The 21,584-nt window shown below is 37.9% G+C and overlaps 1 protein-coding gene across 22 annotated transcripts in view; it reads left to right on the top strand.

Moving 5' to 3' along the window:
• The window catches only part of CACNA1D (calcium voltage-gated channel subunit alpha1 D), a 168,727-nt gene that overhangs the window by 130,720 nt on the left and 16,423 nt on the right, over positions 1–21,584 (top strand). For 12 of the 22 annotated variants that reach the window (XM_086846684.1, XM_086846697.1, XM_086846690.1 and 9 more), the window contains 10 exons: positions 4,780–4,818; positions 5,237–5,365; positions 6,070–6,135; positions 6,504–6,595; positions 7,077–7,236; positions 8,424–8,551; positions 8,662–8,758; positions 9,887–9,989; positions 11,076–11,177; positions 15,997–16,127. In XM_086846684.1, the coding sequence (XP_086702810.1) occupies positions 4,780–4,818; positions 5,237–5,365; positions 6,070–6,135; positions 6,504–6,595; positions 7,077–7,236; positions 8,424–8,551; positions 8,662–8,758; positions 9,887–9,989; positions 11,076–11,177; positions 15,997–16,127 (1,047 nt within the window). The remainder of the gene's footprint in view (positions 1–4,779; positions 4,819–5,236; positions 5,366–6,069; positions 6,136–6,503; positions 6,596–7,076; positions 7,237–8,423; positions 8,552–8,661; positions 8,759–9,886; positions 9,990–11,075; positions 11,178–15,996; positions 16,128–21,584) is intronic. The other 10 variants (XM_086846699.1, XM_086846702.1, XM_086846693.1 and 7 more) reach the window with 1 other exon arrangement.

The raw sequence follows: 21,584 nt of genomic DNA, 5'->3' as shown, positions 1-21,584 counted from the left end.
CTCTCTTTAGGCTTAAGGGTAGGTCAGAAAACTGCATCTCATACAGCTTTGCCTTCGTTAGTGTGAAGTCTCAGTGCAACATCAAATCTCTAAAGTGTTGCAATATCTAATTTGGAGCCAGAGATAAATTTCTGAGCTGCTTTCATTGTGTTAACGATGAAATAATTTATTTACATTATTGCACAACAGAATATTTATTAGTTATCACATAATACCAACATATCAATTATGTGAATTTAGAGCATAAATGCATCTTTTATAGGGGAAGAAGTGCTTATGAAAAATCTTTTCAGAGGGTTTCTCACATTGACTTAAAATTTTAATTAGTTGATATCCATGGGTACTTGGTTCATATTGAACAGGGAATATAGAGGGCACTGATAAGACTATGAAGAAAATTTCTTGCTCACATCTGAATTGCAGTAACTCTTCTCTGAACAAATCGTGTGTGTTTATGCACATGGACACACAGCACACATTTCTGGAGATATTTTGGCAATCTGAATGTTTTGCTATATATGGTATAGTCATCAAATGTGTTTGTCATTCAGATGTTCCTTTATTTATTGTGATGAGGACACTATCATCATGTGTCATTTGTTCATACTCTTGGACCCTTTGGCATGATATGTAAAAAAGAAGCTTTTGACCAACACCATTTACTAACATCACTGGTTTTCATCATGTTTATTTTTTGTTTAAGCACAGAGTTTGCTTCCAATGCATGATCCAATCTGTTTCACACTGTTCACAGTTTTGACACTGAAGTTCTTTTTAGGCAGGATGTTTATTTTGAACATTTGTTGCAATATGAGGAGTGTAACAAGGAGTTCCTGTTTAGGAAGTGTGCTAGATTTTTCATAAGCAGCATTAGTACTTGATCAAAATTTGTAGCAGGTTGCAAACATTTTAATCAGTGAGTCAGAAATTTAGGTTGATCGTTGGTTATTTTTTTTTGAGGACTGGGATTGTTTGAGGAAGAAAACTGTTCTGTTGCACTTCAGCTAAGTAAAAAAAGAAACATCATGTATTACTGCCTATTTGAAGTATTTAAGGATTGGCTCAAGATTCCTTGGTTTGAAGTGCTTTGCTGACCTGGGCCCCGAGTGTAACTGGTCCATGGCTGGCAGAACAGGCAGAACAATGAGGACAGTGTCTGTGCTCATTCCCCTCATTGCAGTGTGTCTGTCAGCCAAGCTGGGAAAGCAGAAGCTGTCCATTTATTCCAGCTGTGACCATGACCAGGCTTCTAGCAGACAGAAGCACACCTGTCATCTTAGGAATCACACCGTCCCAGCTTTAGGGGGACAAAAAAATCCTAATAATGGCCAGCCAGTCCCAAGTGTTTGGGACCAAGTAGCATTGGAATGATTGGTGGAAAATTAGGGGAAAGAGGAAGCTGGAGGTAGATTGTCTGACCACAGGTAATATTTTTATTTGCCTTCTTGTCAATAGATATCATCCCCTTGCTCAGCCTGTACCCCTAAGCCTCAAGTCTATTCTAATACTTCCTTATATGTGCAAAATCCAAATGTGCCACCTTCTTGTGTGCATACGTGCACGCAGTGTCACTGGTGCTGCAAACAAGGTTGTGTTCTTGGGTAGTGCCTGCTTTTTCCTTATCTGTAGGAAGCAGACACTCTGTTTTTGTCAGTCTGTCTTTTATTGTTGCTAGAGATTGTCTTATCTTTATCTCAGTTTCCCAGATGTGAACATTCATGCTGGATGGACACACATAACCATTAACTTTGTCCCCCTGATGAGCATTTCCTTTATAAATAAGTGTGCATAATATTTTCTTTTGTGGTGTATCACTACATCAGCTTCAGTGAAATTGGTATTAGTAAAATAAACTAAGCTGCTGTATAACTGAATGCAAATGCCAAAGAGGGTAAAAAATTAGATACACTCTAAAATATTGAACCCAAAACACTTGCCCAGTGATGAATATTTTCAGCTCCAGTAGGAAAAACTCCTCTTGTATGGGGAGTTCATGTTCATACTTTGTTTCTAGAATTTATCTCCACCTTGGCATTATTGTACAATTTGATTTTTGTTAACAAAATGTTTTTATTTTTTATTACTGGCCTGCACTTTCCAGTGTCTGTAATTTGTAATCTCTTGCATATGACATCCTAACACTCCCCAGCAGCGTCAGATCAGCCATCAGAAACAGGCAAATGGGACTTCTTAGTCCAAAGAAGCTGAGAAAGAGATTTGTGAGAGGAGTGTGCACTGGGCAGTCCTGGGCATACACCACTGTGCAACCACAAATACCTTCAGTGACCTCCTGACAAAAAGTAAAATGAGGGATCACTATTCTGGAGCAGCTCCAGTAGAACTGATCACATAGTTGGGGTAATCTGACTTCTGCACTTTTAAAAGTGAGAATGAAGTAATTACTAAGACAGTTATATGTAGAAAACGTTGTTTTTACTGCCTTTTCCTTTAGAGATTTTTTTTTTTTTTACAACCAAGTCATAATGCAAACTCATTATTCTTTTCATTTGGAAATGTGATTAAATAAAAATATGGAAGACCAAGTATCCTTTTTCTGGTATTATCTGTCCCATTATATATTGCCATCCTAATACTGAGGCTAACTTATTTGGGGCCCCATCCTGCTCCCAATAAAACATAGTGGGAAAAATTCCCAAATGCCAACCCCAAAATTTTATGTCATTTTTTCAAGTGTCAGTTTGTGATGATATTGTAATTTAATCTGATCTCTATCTGTCAAATACTATGCTCAGTTTTTGAGCGTACAAAATACCAAAGCAAATTAAGTGATTTGGTCACTATTTAGAAGAGTATCAAGCTTAACCTGAGTCAGTCACCAGAGATTAATATGACATTTCAGGGTTCATTTGCAGAAGGTGTATTTAAACTTTTTTTCTTTAGTTTTAGATTAGATGGATTTTTTTTTCTGTCCTAAAAAGTCAGTGTGGGTCTGTGTGCACTGGTGCAGGTTTGGGATTGGTTTAGGTAGGAAGCTTTGCAAGATTGCTTCCATGATCTGTGATATTTTGACATTTATGGTGTTTGTGATAATGAATTTTTCCTTAATAATGTTTTGATTTTATTTAAATTGCTGAAATATACAGGGAATTTCTAACGAATCAGTTGTCTTCCCATAAAACCAGATTTTCCTTCTGTTTTATATAAATTCTTAGAAAGTTTAGATGTTACAGCTGGTTTTACAAATACTCTGCTTGCTGAAGTTTAATAAGGAGATCTGGGTTTTGGTTAGTTTAATGCATACATTTAGTCATAATCCCTTATACAATTAAAAAACTCTTTGTTTCAGAATATATTGATATCCTGGCAGGGCATTAATGTGTCCATATATAACTTGCAAATAGCTGAGCAAACTGTTATTTTTACCTCATTTCCCCCTAGTGATGCCTTTGTATTATTTTTTTTTTTGGAAAAAAAAGTGATAGAGAACGCAATATTTTAACAATGATCTGATTTTTAAAAAGTACTACCTCTTGCTGCTTTTCTTTACCATCATATGTTCACATAATATATTTTCAACAATTCTTTTCCCTTCCTTCTCCTCAAGTTTTATCTTGGGTAGCAGCAGCATGTGAGATTTGAGTAGGTGGGGTGTGGCACTGAGTGTGCATCCACAGTGCGCTGGGAGCAGCGCTGGGGAGGCATCGTGTTCACTGCTGCTCTGTAGGACAGGAATTGTTCAAAGGTGCTCCTTTCAAAGGAGGATATTTTAGGCAAGAGGGTAAGACTCATCACTGGGATCTAACATCAGAATCCCGTTTTTTCTACTGCTATAAATGTTTTAAAGACACTCCAGTTTTGGAAGAAGCTGCTGCAAGTTTGTCAAGCAAGCACAGAACGTTGGTCCTTTAAGCTTTGCTGCCTCCTCTGCAAGGTGTGTGACCATTTAGGCTCTCAGGAAAGTTTCTTCAAAATCAGACAGAGAGAATAAAGGAGAAAAGTGAGATGTTCCTCACAGCACACAGAGTTTGGCTCTGTGAACAGAAGTCGTGCGTGCCTCTCTGCTCCCTGTAGCTCCTGAGGGCTGCGCAGATCTGTGATTCCAAAACATCAATCAAATCCTGATCCCTTTCTCCACGCCTGATGCTGTTAGCTCAGGGGTGGTGAGAGTTTGAATGTTGCCTCCTCAGGAGCACTGCTGGGGCAGGGTCAGCCTGCAGGGCTGCCAATGTTTGGCACTTTGGCAGAGGCAGGAGCTGTCCCTGCTGAGCACTCTCGGTGCTCATCACTGAGCCACCTCAGGGGAATTAACTTCTCTGTAAGGGAGCTCCTGGTGTCATCTAAAATACAACTACTTGACTGTGGTTAGATTCCAGTGATGGAGTAATTATTCTTCAAAAAAGGCAGAGCAGAAAAGGACCTTGAAAGGCTAGTTTGGCTCCAAGGTTCCTGAGTTTTAGCTGGGCTTCCTGCTATGATTTCATACAACCTGTGAAAATTGATGGCTAATTTTTTTTTTTTTTTTGGCCTACCTAGGAGCAAATATTTTATTTTGTATTTACTTTCCATTGACTCTTTTAAACATGTTTTATACCAGCAGATTTTATTATGAGTCAGATAAAAGTGTTTTAGCATGAGTTAGCCAACATAAGAGGATGGTTTCATAAGGGAATTAATGTTTTGTCCAGGACATATATTGAGTTGAAAGATGTTCATTTACCTTTAGAAATTAAAAATGTTCTTAATTTTGCTTATGGTTAAGCTAACTTTTTTTTAATCTTTAATTTGATTTTAATATTTAATGTTCTTAATTTCTTAAAGCCAAAGCCAACTGAAACAGTCACAACTGATGAGTCTGGGGTAAGATCAGTAAAGTGACCCCAGTGGTTTTTACCTATACTTGAGTTTATTCTTTTTACCATGTCTTTTTTCCACCAAGTTTTTCTGTATTTTTCATTCCTGTCTGACTGCAAAGGTGTTATGCAGTGGTTTGCATTCATTGTCAGTGTTCTATTGGAGTCTATTACAAACAAACCCAATGCGATCCTATTAACAAAGCAGAAAACTTGGAAATGCATGTGGTGTGTGAAGCATTTCTGCAGGTCCTGTGTTTTCAGCATGTAATCTTTCCTTTCATATCATGATTATCAAGGTGAACAGGCCCTCAAGATACATTTCCAAATCTTACCTCTTCCACCTTTGCACTTTATGTTGTTTTTCTGGAAGTGTTGCATGTTTGAGTTTGTATTTGGTTTGACTTCTCCATGATGCTCTTCAGAACTCTGAGGACAGCGCTCGGATCTCCATCACTTTTTTCCGTCTCTTCCGTGTGATGAGGTTGGTGAAGCTGCTGAGCAGAGGAGAAGGAATCAGAACATTACTCTGGACATTTATCAAGTCATTTCAGGTTAGCACAATTTATTTAAATCTACTTTTTAATTACAACCACTTATACACCAAATTTTATGAAGCAATACCATGTAGAATGCAAAAATATTTAAGTTCATGTTATCAATAATGACATATTTAAATATATTTTCATACTAATGACAAAATTAATTTCACTGATTACTTCTGTGAGTCTGAGGAACATTCTTTGTCATTTAATGTTAGTTGGTACTGTGAGGTTTCTGTGGTACTTCAGGAAAAGGTATTTGGTACATTTAAAAGAGATGGGATAGTTTTGACATATGTAGGTCTCATGCTTCCACACATTTTTATTAGATGACTAGAAAAGAAGAATTTAACACATCTTTTACAAAAAAACAATTTCAGAAGCGAAATAGATACTTGAATCATTGCTCCTGAAAACTGATAAATGTGAAGTTAATGAAACTCTGTAATTGTATAGAAAGAGGTATCTTTGTGTTGTCAGAATTAGTAATGAAAATAAAATTAAAAACACTAATCTTCCCACTGGATTTCTGGCAGAAGTAATTTAAAATACAATGAAGCTGGTATGTAGTGCATGCAGCAAATATTAAGTGACAGGTAATAATTGGAAGAAAAACCTTGGAAAAATCTGTGTGGAACAGAGAAATGACTTTTGCAAATGGAAATAGAAATGATGGTGTGAGATTATTAAAAGACAATTCACCTGTCCCTTTCTAGGCTCTGCCTTATGTTGCCCTTCTGATTGCCATGCTGTTCTTCATCTATGCTGTCATTGGAATGCAGGTAATCAGAGAATTTTTTTTAGCACTAAACAACAGCACAGATTTGTCTGAGATTTGTTTCTTAAGTTGCTTGTTGAAACATTCTTTCAATAGTGGTGCTATGTATAAGGCAGAGCTTTTTTATTTGGCTCTGATTTTCTTGATCAGGAAATTCCAAAAGGTACAAGAGAACTTGATGTGCTGCTTTTTTTTTCCTTTCCTTGTATATGTGATACATTTACTGCACTTACATGACTATATGAAAAATCTAAAGTGTAATGAAAATGTTTCTATGAAATTTCATGGATTCTGAAGGAAGTTTAGATTGCAAGGCCTACAGCCTCTGACAGCAGTCACTGGAATGAGAGTCAAAATTCTGGTTTATTGTAGGTATTTGGAAAAGTGGCCATGAGGGACAACAATCAAATAAACAGAAACAACAATTTTCAGACTTTCCCCCAAGCTGTGCTTCTTCTCTTCAGGTGAGTAAACCTTAATTTGAGACAGGCTTTATGCAAATGTGAAAAAAATTGCAATAGCATTAGAATTAGAATTAGAAATTAGAGACAGGTATTTCTTCAACCACAGCCAAAATCTCATCTTTTACAAATATGTACATTGAAATTTTATGACAGATTTTCATACACAACACTGCTTTTATACACAGGAACTCCACTGCAATAAATATTTAACTTGTAAATCACAGTTTGGGGTTACAGTTTTTACAGGCAAGCCTAAGTGCATTAGTCTACCTTATAAAATGTGTCTGCAAAATCATGCTTGTCAGTTCTGAAACTTGCTCTGCACTTTTCTTTAATTAGCTCCTGCTCTGAAATGTTCATAGTCTGTCTTCACATTTGTGCTTGTGCACCTTCCAGTGTTTTCTCAGAATGTAATAAATGAGTACATTTTTAATCCATCTTGATCAAATAATGCTGAATTTATCTTTGTGGCGTTATAAAGGTGTGCAACTGGAGAAGCCTGGCAGGAAATCATGTTGGCATGTTTGCCTGGAAAGCGCTGTGATCCAGAATCCGATTATAATCCTGGGGAAGAATACACATGTGGAAGCAATTTTGCCATCATTTATTTTATCAGTTTTTACATGCTCTGTGCATTTTTGGTGAGTTTAGCTTGTGCTTATTAACAGCAATGAACTTTGGCATTTTGGCTTTCTTCTGAAGGAAGAGTTGTGAGTTGAGAGAATGACTGAAAATCCAACATCCAAAATATTTTGGCAATGTTATGTTTTTCCATACAGTGTTAAATCCTATATTTTCTAACAATTTTTACAGTGAGAGTGGTGAAACACTGGCACAGGTTGCCCAGAGGGGTGGTAGATGACCCCCATCCCTGGGAATATCCTAAGTTAGGTTGGACAGGGCCCTGAGCAGCCTGATCTGGCTGAAGATGTCCTTGCTTATTGCAGGGAACTAGTGTAGATGACCTTTAGAGGTCCTTACCAACCCAAACTATTTTATGATGCTAAATTCCCACATGTGAGGTTTTCTTCTGACTGCACATGTGTGCAGGGTGGTTGGCTGTACATTTGAAAGCTGAGTTAGCAATCTTTTCATAGCTGTTATTTCATGCATTTCTCAATGGTCCCATTAAATATTCATTAATAATGGAGCTGCAATTCCCGTGACTGAGTATTAATGCTGGTTTTTTGTTTGAACTTAGCAGAATTTGGATTTGTGTCTCTACAAGTGTCCTCATGTGTGGCACATGAGACGTGAACAATAACCTTTCACCCTAATCTGTGGTGGAAATGGGTTATTTTCTCTGAAATAATCATTGAAATAGGTTTTTCCTCATAGCAGGTGTCTGGTATAAGCTGGTTGATTTGTTCTATTCACAGTAATTGTTTCCTTGCAAAAGGAGAGCTGGTCCAACAAAATTCTGTGAACTGATGTAAACATATGTTCTGTTGCTCTGTGTCACCTGTGTTAACAAAATGTATTGTCATGAGATTGAATCCTATTCCTGAGATGTACACAGTGTCATAACGTGTGTATTGGATCCATTCTCCAATTTGATGTAGTGGGATCTGGTAAATTGAGAAAGAGAAACAAAACTGTGTTGTAACCTATGTCAAAAAATTGAGTACTCTAAAGTAGAACCATGTTCCTGTCATGTCATTATTTGATAGACTTCCAGTTAGTTAAATGCAAATATTTTCAGTGATATTTGATGATATTTGCCAAAAACTTTTGATTACCTGAGTTCTTAAGCTACTGCATACTGAATTGACAAAATTCAAAATAATCAAGGAACACTGTTCTTAATTATTTTAATTTTTTTCTTTAGATTATAAACTTATTTGTGGCTGTCATTATGGATAATTTTGATTATCTGACACGTGACTGGTCTATTCTGGGCCCCCACCATTTGGATGAATTCAAAAGAATATGGTCAGAATATGACCCTGAAGCAAAGTAAGTTAGATCATTTCTCTGCTATGGTTTATTTAGTAAAAACAATCCAAGCAGAACAGGGTGTATTTTTTGGGAGTGGATGTTTGTTAACTGATGTGTGTTGGTTCTAGGGGAAGGATAAAGCACCTTGATGTGGTGACATTGCTGAGACGGATTCAGCCACCGCTTGGTTTTGGCAAGTTATGCCCTCACCGAGTGGCCTGCAAGGTGGGTTTCACCTGATTTTGTCTGACTGCAGGATGATAAACCAGGCTGGAGTGAATAACAGTATGTGACAATATGTAGCAGCAAGAAGACAGAAAATTAATGGGAGTTTAAAATGTTATAGAATCTGTCAGGCAAAACGTGTAATTTTGACGAGGATCAATGGCATTTTAATGTAAAAGTTGAAAAGCAATGCAAAGGAGCGGAATGATTGTTACATTATTTGATGACTTCAGAATTACAGATATTGAGCTTTTAGCAATTTTGTTAGGGATAAGATCAAACCTGTTAATTGAAGGATTGCTACAACAGTACTGTCATTTGGATTCCTTGTATATCTGTTTTATAAACAGGTAAAGTTGACATGTAAACCTCTGGCTGGAACTCAATGTCACAAGGTTTACTTACAGCAAACCTCTATCGAACCTCTACCTAGGCTAGCATCAATTATCCATTAATTAATGCTTTTAAACTAGAATAGAAGAAAATTCAAGTCAGACATTAGGAAAAGATTTTGATAGGTGAAATTGTGTCCTTTTGGCAGACAGGGTCACAGCAATGCTGCTCTAGAAGAACTCTGATGCAGGGATGGACTGACCCAAAGAGAAAAGCCCCTTTCACAGCAGTTCAGTGTAGCTGGCATAAGAGACTCACACCATCACTGAAGAGTTACCTGAGGAATGAATGGGCTGAGACAATTCACAGCTGGTGCTCTGGTTCTTCGAGGAGCATGAGGGACCCCTGGGAGACCTGGGACACAGCTGCAGCTGGAGTCCATGCCCTCATATAACTGCTTTTGTCCTTAGTAATGGCACAGTGTGACTCAGTCAGAAACTGGGCCTCAGTGTTTGAAAGTTAGCTCATTAAATAGCTCAAGAAATCTGTACAGTTTCAACTTGTGCATAAGCATGTATGAAATTAATACCACAAAGAAGCATTATTGTTCTTAATTACTCTGTATTATACACAGCTAGGATGGAAAACTCAACTTTATTTTGAAGAACTTACATAATTTATATTCCTCTCAGTAATACTATTCTTTGAATACATCAGCTTTTCAAAAATTAACATTACAGGAGTATTTTTCAAAGAAAGCAGCATAAAAATTTATTTTCCTTTTCTCATTTTCAGAGGTTAGTAGCCATGAATATGCCATTAAACAGTGATGGGACCGTCATGTTCAATGCTACTTTATTTGCATTGGTTAGGACTGCTCTAAAGATAAAAACAGAAGGTAAGGCTCTTCACTGTAAAGCCTTTACTGCCCTTGTCTGAAAGCACAATGAGGAAAAGTTACAATTTATTTCTTTGTTGGTTCTGAGTAGGACTGCCTTGGTCTCTCTGCATCTGGTTTGCTTTTGGGTCATGGATTGTATTCACTGTTGCTAGGAATGTTTTGCTAGAAAATGAAAGCAAAGGGATGGTGAGGCCAGAGCCAAAGATACCTCAGAAATTATTCTGTTTTCATCAGGTCAGATAAAAACGTGCAGCACTGGCATAGTAGGAGTTCTACTGCAAGAAATGAATGAATTTCCCATCCTGCCCAAGCAAGGTGCTCCTTCCTCTCTATCTTTTAGCCCAGTGCCTTGGATCCCACAGTGGCGCAACTGCAACTTTTGTGCACTTGAAAGCAACATTCCCAGTCTGGTCGAGGCCAGTTCTGACTGGGTTGAATAGATTTCTCTCATTTACATTAAAGAGGAAAAGGTTTTTAAAGATAGTGGGATGTTTCAAAGATCTTTCTATTTTTACACATTTTTTCAAATTTTTTTTGCCATTTTTTACTGCTTTTGGTTCTGTTTCTTCTGCTGCTCTCAGGAGAATTTGGGTTCTGCTGGTAATAACAAACCTAGAATAAAGCCCCTTGGGCATTGTGTGAGCAATGCAGGTGGTGAAAAACTGCTCAGTATTCAGTTGCATGAACTTTCAAGCCTGTACAACTGAGTAATTACTGTGATTGAGTAAATAAAGGCTCAGCTTTGGATCAAGGAAGAAGTAGCTTGTAAAAAAAAGTCATCGCTTTCTGGACAATTTAAGCAGAAGAAATGACAGAGTGAGGCCAAGGTCTGGAAATCACCTTTGACTTCTGCAGAAGCTCTGCTCCAGAGCTGGATTTGAAAGCACAAGGAATTTGCTGTCATATGCCCTTTTTTCCCTTTAGCTGGGGCATTGTCTGCTACATCACATAGCGTGGGTTTGCCCCAAAGGACCTATATTACAGTCTCTAATTTTATACAGCTAATTAATATCCAAAGGATCATTCACTGCAGCTGGTTGAACCATATTTGCCATCCTCTCTTTTGCCATTTCCTTGCCACAGGTAACCTGGAGCAAGCCAATGAAGAACTTAGAGCAGTCATAAAGAAAATATGGAAGAAAACAAGCATGAAATTACTTGACCAAGTTGTCCCTCCTGCTGGCGGTCAGTCCGATAAACTCTGCCATGTGCTGTTCTCTGTGCATGTTGGTCTTTCTAGAGTGTCAGGAAGAAAAGAAATAAAACAGCTAAATTTTGCAATAATAATGTGATTGAAGAACGAACAACAGCAAATTAAATACTGAGACAATTATATTCTATTGCAGTAGACAGTACATAGAGGACTGATAAGTGAAACTTAGATCAAAATGAGAGAGAGAGGAAAAAAAATGTTATGCTTATTTTCTTACTTGAAAAAAATACCTTATTAGACCCAAATATAGTCTTGATTTCAAATCATTCAGCAAAATAAACTAGCTTGATTTCAATGCATTGAGCAAACACCATGTTTTGTACTATGCTACATTATAGCTTATTTGCTTGTATATGTTGAATATTTCTGGGAGGAGAAGAAATAATTGCCAGCTTAAATTTTTTCTTGCCAAATTAATAAAGCAAGAAGCTAAATTAGCTCAGTTACACTAATCTAAACCAGAGCCATTGCACAGATGATGGAAATGGTTCAGATTTATGCCAATAAGACTGAGATATGACTGTGGCCCATTTAAAGAGATATCTGAATTGAAATGACACCAAACATTTGCGAGAACTACAAGGCACATTTATTAAATGTTCTTACGTGCCATAAAATGACATGTCAATATCTCTCTTTGTAAATATATATATTCTGATATATATATTTAGCCTTTTTCAATATATACATTTTTATTACTATGCTGTAGTGTAGGTTTAGGTGACTGTTTTCTACTTGCTTTTTAAAGTTTTAAAGGTGCAGGATCTGTCTCGCTGTCACTCATGCCCAGGGTATATTTACCCAGACATCCAATCCTCAGATCCATGGTAATCCCCTGGTGTTCCCTGTAGTTTATTGTACCTTCAGAGCATTATGGCAGGTCCCAGGATTGCTCAGACTCCAGCCCCTGGCCCTGGAAGGGGATGCTCAGTGCCAGGAGGAGGACGAGGAGCACTGCCCGCTCTTGGCATCACCAGGAGCAGCAGCAACACCTCTATGGCTGGAGGAGCCACTTGCTGCTGGATAACAGTGGGGATGAAGCCAAAAATCTGACTAAATTGGCTCTCCAAAGGGGAACTGATACTGCACATTTAAAACAACTTTTGTGTTCTACTCTGTTGTTTTTAGCCTTACACCTAAATGCTTGCATGGCATAGATGAATCGCTTTGTTATTGTTGTAACTATGTGCTTGAGCTTTTTCTGCAGCCTCTGTTCCTTTCAACTATGAGTCTTTCCGAATATTCTGAAGCAATTCTGTTTTAGGGTGGTGGCATGGAATTAGCGTTGCCTCTTGCCAACTTTATTCCCCTACATTTTTATTGAAATAGACACGCATGCTTCAGAATAGTGAGCTCTGCCTGCCTAAATCAATCTGACAAAGAACCTGTACAGATTACATTCCTAGAACTAATCTCACATAGTAATTCACTCTTAACTTCAGCTTCATTTCATTGCTGAGTATAAGCTGTGTATTCATTTTCAGCTATACTAAAATTCATTGCTAATGTTTATTCTGCAAATGTAGCTCTTCAGTGTAGCTGGAAGGCTGGAAACCTGGATGTGCTCAATTGATAGGAAATAGGATGCCTTTGGCATATAGTATAATGGGAATGTGTTGGGAAGTCCTGCAGATTTATGAATTTTCAATTCCAGTTTACTTTGTTCTTCTGCGGACCTTGTTATGATTTACTTGAAAATTGAAAATATTGTAAACCACCTAGAAAAAAAGAGAAATACAGCTAGTTTACATTCTTATGCCATAGGAGTGTAAAATAGCTTAGTGTACAATAGAAATTAGTTTTGATGTTTAATATTCAATGGAAAATTGTCTATGAATTAGCACCAGTGACAGCTGATAACAATTTCCCAAGAGAGGGAAAATTCTCTTCAATATAAGTCAACAAAACATTTAAATTCAATATGTTAAAATTACTTGCACTTGAAATTATTGAGAGGTGCAGTTTATAGTAGTTTGCTCCAGTATTGTGCTGATATTACTGAATGCTGGGTCCTCTGTGTGTCATGGCTTTTTCTCCAGAACACTTATTTGCAGAGCAGAATTAAAATAATCAGTATAGCAAGGGGTTTTTTTTTCCCCCATTGGACTATAAATAGATCCACTAGAGATAAACAATAAATTCTTGGTACTGATTAAATAACTTATTATAACTCAGTGAGACTGTTAATAGTTAGCAACATGTTTTCAGTACAGAAAGGTGAAAATGCTTTGCAAAAACATAGAATGCCAGTCAAATGTCTGATGAATGAATGAATGAGACTAGAGAGTAAGAGAAATACCTAAAATTCATGAAGGACTCACCTGTATTCTCTAAGCTTCACAGTCTCCACCTGAAAATCTGAAAATTCATTTAATCCTGCCTAGTACTTTTTGCCTCTTCCAAGAGCTTCCTTTCAAAACGATTCCTATTGCCGTCACTAATTGTAATTAGCAATTTGTCTGTTCTGTGGTCAGTTATGCTTAGCTGCCTTCCTCTACCTGTCTATATCTGGCTATATGTGTGTTACTCAGAAAACAGAGTCAAGGCTGGCTCCCCTTGGCCAGGCATCGGTTGCTGTGTGCTCGTGTCTGCAGAACGCCTGGCTGTGCCTGTGACGTACGCAAGCACCGCGGGGACACAGACAGACTTGGGCACGCACAGCCCAGCAAACTGGCAGTGCATTTGTCTGATGTGCTGATGAAAAATTGGTGCACATCCAGAGTGGTCAATAAGGGCCCTTTGTTTCTGCATCCTGCTGTTTCACAGGTGTTGTCATCTCAGGCACAGTCAGTGGTGGTGCAGTGTCATAGCCTGACGTGAGACATGCTCTGAGTGCAACCCATAGCAGTGTTTGTTACGAGTCTGTCACTTCTGTGTGCTTGTTCTTTCTGGGAGCCATTTGCTAACTCGCTTCCTTATGAGTTCTGTTCAAATACTTGAAATGAAATAGTTTGAAGGATGGGGAAAGGCTTATCTGGGAAGTTAAACCAGAGCTACGTTGCAGATCTGAACTAGGGGAGGCAAGTTTATGTTACCTGCTGTGTAAGAGATCTCGTCCTAGTACAATGCACCATTAGTCTCCTGAAGAGCTGCAAAAGAAGATTACAGGTGAACATCAAAGCAAATGTTCACAAAAAGTTTATTAATGAGATTGATGGAGTCAATTAAAAAGCTTTTTATTGCTGAGATGGAATCCATAGGGTGGTAAGCATTTCTTGTGAGCTGTTCCTGATGTTTCCTGCTAGTTTCTCCTTTCCTAGCAGGAACTGGAGAGCTCTGACCCTTGAGGAGTTGTCAGAGTTTGGCAGAGCAGGCTCTTTAATATGCTAAAATATTTCCTGCAGCAGACTGGTCTCCCAACCAGTATCTTTTGAAGAAATTGTAACTATTTTTGTTTTGTTATATTTAAAGACAAACTGCTGAGACAAGACATTCTGGGTGCATTTTCACTGCAGTTAAAGCCTATTGCACTTTCTCACATGCACACAGCCCACTTCAGACATTATAATGAGAGGAGCTGATTTTGCATGGTAGAGGTTTCATTTTGACATAAATTTTATCCAAGAGGTAAAAATGGATTTAAAAAGTATTGTCCATGGAATGGATTCCCTACCCTCCTCTCCTTGATGACAGCAAGTCACTAAAAGAAGAAAGTCAATTTAAATTATAAAAACTAGTCATTACAGGTAAAAATAGTACTACAAATACTCTCTTTAGTGAGATGCATTTGCACATATTATTGATAAGATACATGGACACTCTATTTTAATCAAATGTTAAAAAAAACCCATAATTTCTAACAGAGGTGTGTTAAAATGTGTCTGGGCTTGTTAGATTTTCATGCTCAGTCAAGTCATGACTGGACAGAATAACAGTTGATGCCTAAACCACACTGGCCCCTCTTAATGTGCAACAGGAGCCAGAAATCCTCTTGCCAAAATCTGCCTCTGGATACTGAAAAATATGGGGAGATGGAACAGTACAGCAGGAAGGGAAATGGAACTTCACGTCAGATAACTCTAGGGGAAAAAAGTGTGTGACAACAAAAGCAATGTTTTTGAATAGAAAACTATTTCTAGTTTTCTGGCAAGCATTAGTCACTGAGAGATCAAACTTGCCCAGCTGAATGATTCAATGCATTCATAAATGGGCCCATCCATTCTTAACCTGCTATGAACCAGGTCATTTTGGAATCCTCACAAGGCATCTGCCTTTGGGAACTTTCAAATTTGGATTTTGTTCACAACAGTGACTCTGTAAAAATGCTACATTTTACTGCCCTGGCTGTTTGCCTGTTGTCTGAATTGTACTAAAGTCACTGATGGAAATTATTTTCATTCCTTTCAGCATTACAGAGCTGACACAAGACATACACTGACAAGCAAATTTGGTTCAGCAGTGACAAAAAAAGGCAGAGTCACTCTTATGAACATCAGTGTATGTGAGGCATAGTAGGTTTTATTTAATCTATTTACTCCAAGTAACTAAAGCCACTACTTCAGCTTCTATGTATATACAAACCTGTTTATGGTTTTGGTAGAAACTTAGCAATACATGAGTTTTGGTCAAGTACTGTATTTTCTCTTTTATCAGGATGAGTTCACTTAACTGACTGAACCAAACCTGCTTGCTGAAACATTGCTTTTGGGCCCTTTACAGGCTCCACTGTTGTAAGCTGGAAGCGTAGTACCTGTTGCACCCATCATATTTTCCCCCCAAATCAGATGTGAGTGTACAGGCTATTGATAAATGTGCTGACTTGGGAGAGATCTGTCTGGTCTGTTCATTTAGATGATGAGGTAACCGTGGGGAAGTTCTATGCCACCTTCCTGATACAGGACTACTTTAGGAAATTCAAGAAACGCAAAGAACAAGGACTGGTGGGGAAATATCCTGCGAAGAACACCACGATTGCTCTGCAGGTGATTTTTTTATGTTTTTAACTAACCATTTTGTGAGCTTACTTGAAATAGCAGGCAGATGAATATTGATGATTATGCAATGCTGCCAGGATTTTATTTAGCTGGGACACTTTTGGGCCTTATTCATCAGAAAAGTAAAAGCTAATCCTGCTATTCTGTAACAAGGTAAGTGCAAAAGCTTATTCTCTATGGATTACTCAAAGAGTAGCAATAGTTATGAAATTTTTAAGCAAGTCTAGTAGAAAAATCACAGTCTAAAGTTGCTGATTGGATAAATAAAGCTCTGAGCTATCATTTATGTTCTTTGTTTTGCTTTAACTGTTCAATTTCTTGTGTACCTAAAATGCTACAAGCTGATTCTCAGGGAACTTCCTACTGTGCATTACCTCATAGTAAAGAGTTTTTTATTCAGTATCATTTTTCTTAATTCTCATTTTTCTTTTTCTTTTCCACCTATGGTGAAATATCTTCCTATTTTTTTTTTTATTATTATTTGCAAATTCTGAATTTTGCATCCATTAATTTCTTTCATAGGAAGTATTAACATACTGCATTATTGTCACACTTCTGGCTATCTCTTAAAACAAGCTATCACATGGAAACCAGGGTAATAAATCTGGCCTTCTGTCTCTCATAGGCCTGCAGAAAGCAGTCCATAGAGCACATGTGATCTAAAGAGCAAATTCTGTCAACTTCTTTCCACTGGTACCTTTGTAGAATGAACTTTGAAACAGGCAAATGGAAAGCTGTTCTCAAATAATTCCAGACATCATACACTGCACCATTTTTACTGGATTGGGACTTGGTGAATTTCAGTTAATGATTAGCAGTTTGCTACAAACTATAAATATGTTTGCTTCTGATAATTTTTTATTCAGATGCCAACATTTAGGAATGTGTTTTGAAAATCCCTTTCTAAAAGAGGAGAACTGTGTTAACTTGATTCAAGTCCTGTTCATGAAAACCCTGTTGGTTTGTACTTCAGTCCAGCAAAATGGTCTCTGCTGTGTTAAGTGGGTAATTTGTTCCATTCCCATTTCCTAAGAACGTCTCTGCTGGCAGCTCTGACTTCCATTGTGTTCCAAATCACCACAAGCAGAAGAGATGCAACAAGCAGGGAGTCACAATCCTTGCTATGTATTTGTGCCCATGGCTTGCCAGGACTGTATGAACTGCATTTGCATGCCCGAAAGAAGAGAAAATGATTGGTAATGGAACTGATAGAAAGGCTGTAAGCAGTTGAGAGGGTAGTGAAAGATGGTGGATTTTTAGGAAAGATTTTCAGACTTCTTTATTGCAGAAGCATTTGAGCATAAGGAGGTCAAAGTTGGTTTTGAGCCTCAGTATTGCTGGTTTCCAATTGTGCTTTTGAAGCTGCACACATAATGATGTAGAGAAAACCACTGAGCTCTCAAATGTGAGTGTGCCCTCTTGTTTAGTATCAGACTCTGCTTCCTGTTCAATGACAAAGGGCAAGATGGAATTGGAAAGACTCAGCTCTTCCTCTCTCCTTAGACAAATATTTTTCAATTAAAAAAAAATGACCATGAATCTCTACTTGAAATCTGCAACATGGGATTTGAGGCATGGAACATTTTTTTTTATTTAAACAGTGCTCCCATGGTATTAAAATGAGCTGGGCTAGTAGATGGGAAGATTATGGCATTCTTTTCCCCCTTCTTCCTCTTCTCTGTTTTTGTCTTTCTAGCAAATCAGTAGGAACTCAACTTGATTGACCAAATAAAAATGGAAATACTGTTTCAAAGAGACCTGAATCCTCTGATTGGGGAAAAAAACATCCCAGTCCAGCATATAAATGAATAACATAATTTTAAACTGGACGCTACAGCATGTCAAATTCAAGGTCATAATGCTGTGTTTGTTAGAATAGTCAATTATATGCAGAGGCAGCTTTAAAGCAGAGCTGGCTATCTTGCTAAAAGAGATGTTCTACTTCAACAGGGAATTGATTTCTTGTTATCAATGACCCTGAGAATAGTCCTGTGGGATGTGTTATAAGCAGTTTAGTATAAATTATCAGAGAGAGTATTTTTGGCCTTATAATGTATAAAAATTGGATGTCTCCATTTTCAACCTCTGTCTTCTAGGCTGTGTCCAAAAATTTGTATTTAAATTCTTGTCAAACTTTAAAGTTTTCAAAAGCCTTTGTTCTTATCAATCACTTTTGGCAGCACAATTTATGGGTATATGATCCAACTTGTGTCTCAACTACAGAAATTTTGTTAGAAGATCCATGAAAACCTTGTAATTATGAAAATATTATTTCAGTTCTTGAAAAACTAATAGTAACTGTTTTTCCATTTATTCTCTCAAACACTATAGGTCAATTAATGTTTGCATATCTCTCTGGTAAGCAACATACTAAGAAAAGCAGAAACATGCAGTATCATTCTTTTACTCAGTTTTTCAGGGAAGTTGTGATGATTGTTGTGTCACTATAGCAGAAATGCTCCAGCATTAATTAATCCAACACGCTGCACATTCACTATTGCAGCACCTGACTTTGTTATAAAGACATGAATGGAACAACCACAGAAAAAGAATTTGTCAGCCTTCTGTCCCTCAGCTATGCCTGAGTTCCTGACACTGAAATCTGACATTAAATACAGGACCTTTATTTTTAGTTTTGGCTATGTATACCTTTTCTATTTAGAACCTTTCTATTTTTTTTTTTTTTAAATTAGCAACTTTCTACTGTCGGGGCAGGCATGTCACTTCAGCAGCAGCTTTTATTAAGTTTCCCTGAACTCAATTTCCCAGTTTCTGGTAGTCACAGTCATATCACTGCTAAGAGCCCCTGCTTTCTGAACTGGAGATGAGAGCAGCAGAAGCTGGCCTACATCTGGCTGTGATTTTTTGAACTCTGTCATTTAGAACCTTTCTATATTGGAACTGCTTGCTCAGAGCTTTAAATAAGACAAGGAAAGTACTTTTACTAGACTATTAAGAAAAGGTTTCCCAGCCATCTCATTCTTCTACTTGTAAAGAACAAGAGCAACTGTATTTTCATATTCTAGTTCGCATCTCACCCCATTTTAGACCAGATGTCATGCTGCAAAATCCTTAAGCAAATCAGCAGGTAAAAGCAATGTCACCTGTTCCAATTTGTGTCAAAGGCCATATGAGCCATAAATGCTCTTGTATTTTAGCTGATACCTGTGTCTTTCTCTTGGGGTGAATGAACTAGTTAATTAGTGAAGAGCATGGTTCCTAAGGATCTAATAAACCCTGTAGTTCCTGGATTATCTAGCCTGGTGTGCTGGTTTTGCATTAATTGACATTTGGTGAGGAGGGAAGAAGAACCCCACAGAAATGATTTTTCTGAGAAAACCTGCTAAGAGCTTCCTCTGTGCCTAGCAAAGAAACCAATATCTGGCTAGCTCTGAGAATTGACAGCCTATTAAACCATTTAGACAGCCAGATCTGCCTCTGTGAGATTCACATTTTAAAGATGGGCAAGCCCAGGAAATCTCTCTTGGCTTCTGGCTTTCCTTATCTCCTGCTTCTTGCAAGAGATGAAGAAAAACAACCTGCTATTGAGATTTACAGTCCCTTCCTAAACTCTGAGTGAAGAAAAACACGAGTTACAGTTTTATAACCCTGCTGATTCTTACAGTTGGCCATGTCACACTTTCCTGCCTTGAGAGAGCTAACAGCCCCTGTGAGACAGAAGGCTCCTTGTGACAGAATCCATTGTTTTAATTCAAAGGATACCTGTTGGGCAAACCATTAATGGATGTTGCCATTTCCCCTGCTTTATGAGACTGAAACAGCTTTTTAAAAAAACATAGATAATTTCTTTGCCCTCTTTTATTCCTCATACTCAGGAGGAATTTTTTACAATAATTTCGTTCTGTACTTTTGAAGATACTGAAGGGAAACCCTGTAACTGTCAAATGGCCTAAGGCCCTGTTTTTCCAAGGGAATTACACTTTTTTTTAACTAGTCCTTTAGTTGTAACCTGGGATATTAAATTGGATGCCATGCTTTTAGCTAAAACTTTTAAAAACATGTTCTTATGCTGCTGTCTCTGACAGAGCACCTTACATTAACACAGGCAGAAAAGTGATGCAGAATAATTTAAAATCTTTTACATGCGAGATAGAAAAGGTTTTTAGAACTGCAAAACAAAATCTCCACAATACTACAACTAGAGTTCAAGGTCATGAAATGTAACGTTTTCAGCAAGAATAGCACTTCCAGAAAAAGTGTAGTATGAAAGACAGGGAGCCATCCACACTGTCTTTAGTCAGCTGAAGAGAATTGCATAACACAGAGTAAAATTCTGAGCTCAGAAAGCCCACTGAGGCTTTCTGGTGGCCTACAGTAGTTGTTTTAAGAAGTTTTGTTTCACCAGGTGTGGGAATAAATCTTCCCTTGGAAGTCACATTACATAGCTGAAGATCCAGTCTGTGGGCTCAGGAAGTCAGAGTGACCAAAGGAGCACGTATAAAAATACTGTTCTTAGAAGATGTTATCTTCAGAGGGAGGCACAGAGCATTTAATTTCAGGGTGAATGAATACTAGAATATACAGAATAGGGGTTTTTTGCCATTGAGACTTAGCATTTCAACACATGAAACTGAAACTTGCATCCTTTACCTGAGTTTTTTTTTGGTTGAACTCAAAACTTGTGAACTGTGCCACAAGAATGTCTCTGGCAGCCCCCTCATGTTTAGGGGCCAGAACCTCCACCCAACTCCAATAAAGGAAAAAGCTCCTTCTGACATTGGATTGGAGGTGTGTTTGGTGCAGGAGAAGAAACAATGGAAGTTTGGGTTGAGTTAGAAAATTAGAGTAGATCGCCTTGCAAAACTGGATTTGCTTTGTGTATGCCAGGACATGCAGCAGGCAGGAATTCCTCTTCTTGCTCCACAGTAACTTCACTCAGGGTGATTTTTATTCTGTAGAGCTCAGGTTTTCCTCAAGGGTGTAGCATTCACTGTTAGCCTAACCTAGGCTGCTGTTTGGGTTTGTGCCAGAGAGGAGGCAGGAGCCTAAAGAGGGAATGATTATCTGCTCCTGCAGATAAGTCAAGGAAGTCTTTCTGCCATGAAGTTTCAAATTCCTCCTCACTCAGAAGAGGACATCTCAAGTTATAAGCAACCACAGTTTGTTTAAACTTGCAAATTATCACCAAAATCATCTTCAGAGCTGCAATAACAACATGCCTTGGAACCCCACAGTTTGTCTTCTGCAGACCCAGGGGAATTCACACCCTTTTGAAGGCAAGAGGACAAATGCTGTGAAATGATGGGTGAGCAGTTTGAGTCAGCTGTTTTTGCCATTTTTGTGGTGTTACACATGCCCTGAGGTCACTAACAAAAAAGGCTTCCATTGCCTTTCTTGTGCTAGTGACTGATAATTATGCAGTGACAACAAATATATTTTCTGGGTCAGAAAGGGATGTCTTTATGTAATGATGGAAACTTGTAT

The sequence above is a fragment of the Cyanistes caeruleus genome, chromosome 11 (assembly GCF_971803275.1).
Source record: "Cyanistes caeruleus chromosome 11, bCyaCae1.hap1.1, whole genome shotgun sequence".
Taxonomy (NCBI): Eukaryota; Metazoa; Chordata; class Aves; order Passeriformes; family Paridae; genus Cyanistes; species Cyanistes caeruleus.
The sequence above is the reverse complement of the archived record's forward strand: the minus strand, read 5'-3'. Positions and strand labels throughout refer to the sequence as shown.